Source organism: Triticum dicoccoides, chromosome 2B, assembly GCF_002162155.2.
Source record: "Triticum dicoccoides isolate Atlit2015 ecotype Zavitan chromosome 2B, WEW_v2.0, whole genome shotgun sequence".
In the NCBI taxonomy this organism is placed as follows: domain Eukaryota; kingdom Viridiplantae; phylum Streptophyta; class Magnoliopsida; order Poales; family Poaceae; genus Triticum; species Triticum dicoccoides.
In genome coordinates, this window is record NC_041383.1 from 422,820,650 (window position 1) to 422,824,862 (window position 4,213).

At 44.6% G+C, this 4,213-nt stretch overlaps 1 protein-coding gene across 4 annotated transcripts in view; it reads left to right on the forward strand.

Moving 5' to 3' along the window:
• Positions 1 to 2,492, forward strand: part of LOC119364019 (protein PUTATIVE RECOMBINATION INITIATION DEFECT 1-like) — an 11,661-nt gene extending 9,169 nt beyond the window's left edge. For 3 of the 4 annotated variants that reach the window (XM_037629408.1, XM_037629406.1, XM_037629409.1), the window contains exons 7-9: positions 384 to 664; positions 734 to 1,403; positions 1,925 to 2,492. In XM_037629408.1, the coding sequence (XP_037485305.1) occupies positions 384 to 664; positions 734 to 1,403; positions 1,925 to 2,143 (1,170 nt within the window). In that variant the 3' untranslated portion in view covers positions 2,144 to 2,492. Of the gene's footprint in view, positions 1 to 383; positions 665 to 733; positions 1,404 to 1,924 lie in introns of those variants that run through there. The other variant, XM_037629410.1, reaches the window with a different exon arrangement.
• Positions 2,493 to 4,213: the final 1,721 nt, after the last annotated feature.

Here is a 4,213-nt window from a genome sequence, read left to right on the forward strand (position 1 = left end):
ATCATATATTTACTTATGCAATTTGTCTTTCCTGGTTACTAATAGCTTTTTGGAGCGGCTAGCCTCAAAATGCATTTCAGATAATAGGTTTCACTTATGTTAGGATTTGATATGTTGGGCCCACAAATGGCTGTCACACATCAAACCCTTAGGTGGGTCCACCAAATTTGATATGTTGGGCCCATACATTAGAATAAGTAGAAATAGTCTATCTTCCTTGCCCCGATTAGATCATGCCTATGACCCAATTGTGACATATGTCCGTCTTCTCAATTTGGTTCATCTGATGCTCAAAGAATGAATGAATTGCTAACAGGCAGCTGTTTTCCTCCAGTTCTCTGGTTAGCAGTATCTCTAGTGTACTAATCACTTCTTCTTGGCAGTTATTGGAGTATTTCAATTCGAGTCTTGATTATACATCGAGTGACCAAGAACAGAAGATATTAATTGGGATATTTTGCCTTATTTTGCATCATTCAGCAAGCAAGGTGCTCATTGAGCCTGCGAAGGCCATAATCTTGAACAAACCACTGGTTTCTTTGACAGATGGTATAATACAGGAAGCTTGTGCAAAGGGCCCATCTTTACTTCAATACAATCAGGAAACAGACTTTGGGGGATTCATAATTTTGATTCTTCAATTAGTGTTTTTCTCTCTAAGAAGGTATGCAACTGGTATTGCATATTTCATTGCAATTAACTTGTATATGACGTAATGATTCTCTGTTTTCAGTTTGCATGCTATCCTAGATCCAAGTATTGACTGGCAGGAATTCCTCCAGCATTCAGATAACACCCAGTTTTTCTCTGTTGTTGGCATCCCGTGCCATGATTTGTGCCGTCTGATGCACTTCGGTCCATATCCTGTTAAGCTTATTGCTTCACAATGCCTGTTGGAATTGCTTACCAGAATTTCAAATCAGAGGAGCTATCTTAATGCTGAATTAAGATGCTCTGCGCAATACATGAAGTCCATTATTGCTGTGATAGAGGGTTTAGTTTTGAGTCAAGACAATAGAGTTGCTGAAAATTGCGGGTCCTGCCTCTCAATGATTTTAGGTTGGGAGAAATTCGGAAGCCAGGAGAATATGGTGGGCAGAGAATCAAAATGGTCCAGGCTAATAATGGAGGAATTTGCAGTTGCCTTGACTGCTCCTGGTTTGACGTCAAAATCATTCAGTAATCAGCAGAAGATTGCATCAAATATAGCTGTTTCATTGCTCAAACTAAGCCAAGTTCCAGAATGGCTGACATCATTGTTTGATAGTTCTTTGATATCTGGTGTAGTTGGTAATCTTTCTGCTAGGAATGTCACTGCAGATATTGTTAAGCTATTCAGTGAGCTTATGACTAAGAAATATCTCACTCAAGAGCACGTTGTCTCCCTGCATAACTTATTCCAGGTTAGTATCAACCCTAAATGGTCTTATGGTAAATGTGCTCTTCATAATATACTCCCTCTGTAAAGAAATATAAGAGCGTTTCTGTAAAGAAATATAAGAGCGTACAAACTACAAATTATGATGTTGTGCAAGTAGTTTGGCAGGATGATCTCTTTTTTACTGTTCACTTTGAGTTCTGTGCAACTTTGTACTTGATATTATTTATTCTTTGATTTCCTGGGCCTTTCCTACAGTTTTGTGCATCTGATTATTTTCTATTTTCCATTTCTTTTAATTTTATAAAATTAGTTTAGTTTTCATAAGTGTGTGCTGAATATACCATGTTCTTCAGACCTTTATGCATAAATGCACATGTAAACAATTATTCATATCCCAATGCAGTGTGCCCGGTATGTGTTGATAGCTCTTGTGGATGTGGTGCTCCCTTTATGGAAGTGAACCGATGCCAACTAAATACAAAAACAGAAAACACACATCATCTCTTCCTTCCAGGCTTTTAACTTTGGCGTATCATGGCGCAGGTCTGCAGAAGACAGGTCTACGAGGGGAGTTGTTCGAAGTCGAAGTTGTCGGAGCAAAAGGCAGAAGAAACGGTGGCAAGGAGCCCCGACGAAGTGTGTGCATTGCTCTTTGGCATCGTGCTGAATCAGCGTACAGCCTCGTGCACGTTGCAGATGGAGCGGCAGAATCTTCTGCGTGAGATCGATCTGTTCTTCCAGGAGTCGCGCCAAGGAGAGTAGCATTAAGACCAGCTAACTTGTTCAGCTCGACCGATCTTTTCCCACTATGTATAGTATAGCCTCTAGATGGTGCGCGGTAGTGCTCATGTCCTCTGAACCCTGAGAAGTTTTGCAACTGCTTATATGAGAGTGGTGGTATGCAACCTGTGCAAATTTGTCATGGATCCAGCCTTGCAATCTGAACGAGCAAGGAACACGGTTGAGATATACGGAGTAGAATGGTGTTAAAGCTGATGCTCCGACAAGCAAACTGATATTATTTACTATGGTTAATTGGTTGTGCCAATCGCTTGTACAGTGAGTGTGAAGTATGCAAAGCCCATTCCTTTTTGGGGAGTCCGAGCTCAAAGCATCCAAAATACAAACCGTGGGAACTTGGAACCATGCAGTTCCATACTTGAACCTTCCTTAGCTAGGGTATGGACAACACAGTCCTATCAGTTTCAGAACTGAAACTTCCACTTACTGTATGAAAGTAAGGAAATTATTGTCCATAATTCAGGATGGGTACATAAAACGGAGGTGATGCAACTGTTCTCCGTTTATTTCCTTACTACTTGGAATAAAACCATACAAGTACTGGTTGGATGGTTAGGTGGACAGTGGTATCCTCAGTCCACCATGGTTCAAGTCCTGTCGTCTACGGTGACTTTGTAAAATCTCAAGATGATACGCCGTGCATGTGTGCGTTTACAGGGGTGAGTGTATGTGCGTATATGTGAGCTTTGCGTATGTACTGTGTTAAAAAAAAGTAGTCGTGCGAGTGAGAATGTCCTGAACCCATAGGCATATGAACCTGCTTTTTAAAAGTGCATTTTAAGCGTGTTTTTACAATAACAGAAGGTCTGAAACAAAATTTCACGCATACATCTTCGCGGCATGTGTGTGCAGGCACAAAATTTTGTGAAAAAAATCTCTTTTTATTTTGCCTACATAAAAAGACAAATTTCAATTCTTCCACATAGCGTTCCACATTGCATTACCGAAAAAGTCTCTCGCCCCGCTTTATAGATAAAGCAAACCAGGATGGACAAGGTCCAACAGAGTACGCATACACGAACACACACATGCCGCCACCGCAGGCAAAGTCTGACAGTCATCAACATTCACACGTGGACATACCCACCAAAGGGTTCAGCTGTGGGCACAACATAACAAGCCCAACACACACAGACAACAGGGACTCACACACAACACGGCGGCGACGACGAGGTGTAGAAGATCTAGTCCGGCTCCGGTGGTGGGGGAGGGAGCGGCAGAGCCAACCGAAGAGCCATCGCGCGAAGCTGGGTGATGATGGAGTTGATGGCGTCTCTCTCCCCGGGGTCGCTAAGCGGCCGCAAAAGCTGCAAGTAACCACACCATTTGAACACAGCATCAATAGCACGTCGAAGAGGTATGCGCTGAATCACAAGCTTATTCCTAATAGTCCACAGCGTCCAGGCTAGCACCCTGCTAGCTAGCCACCTAATGTGGCGAGCCGTGGGGGGTAAAGCCTGGAGTTCGGCGAAGAGGGCGGGGGAGTTGTTGTGGTCCCAGCTTTCCCTCATTACTTCGCGGAAACAGCTCCAGAGGAACTGCGCGGACACGCAGGTGAAGAAGATATGGTTCGAATCCTCCACCGTCCCGCATAGCGGGCACAATCCATCTCCAGGGCCGTTACGTTTCAGCACCTCCACGCCGAATGGGAGGCGTCCGCGGACCCATTGCCACAGAAATTTCCTTATCTTCAAGGGGAGCCGAATCTCCGAGATGATCGTGAGAGCCTCAGGTCCCACGGTAGCGGCAATTGCTTGGTAAAGGGATTTAGTAGAGAATTGGCCAGAGGGCTCAAGTCTCCACATGGCGCGGTCATCCCCGTTCTCCAAGGCCGGCTCATGCAGAGCGATACACTCGAGCAAGTCCTGCCAAGATGGCGCTTTCGGCCGGTCCGAACGGGCGTCGGAACGCCAGGTTCCCTAAGTCAATAAGGGCCACCTCAACGGAGATCCTAGCTCGACCGCTATGGCGAATAGGTCAGGGAAGAGCGTTGTGAAGCTTGTGACGGACCCGCCACCAGAGGGCAAGGAG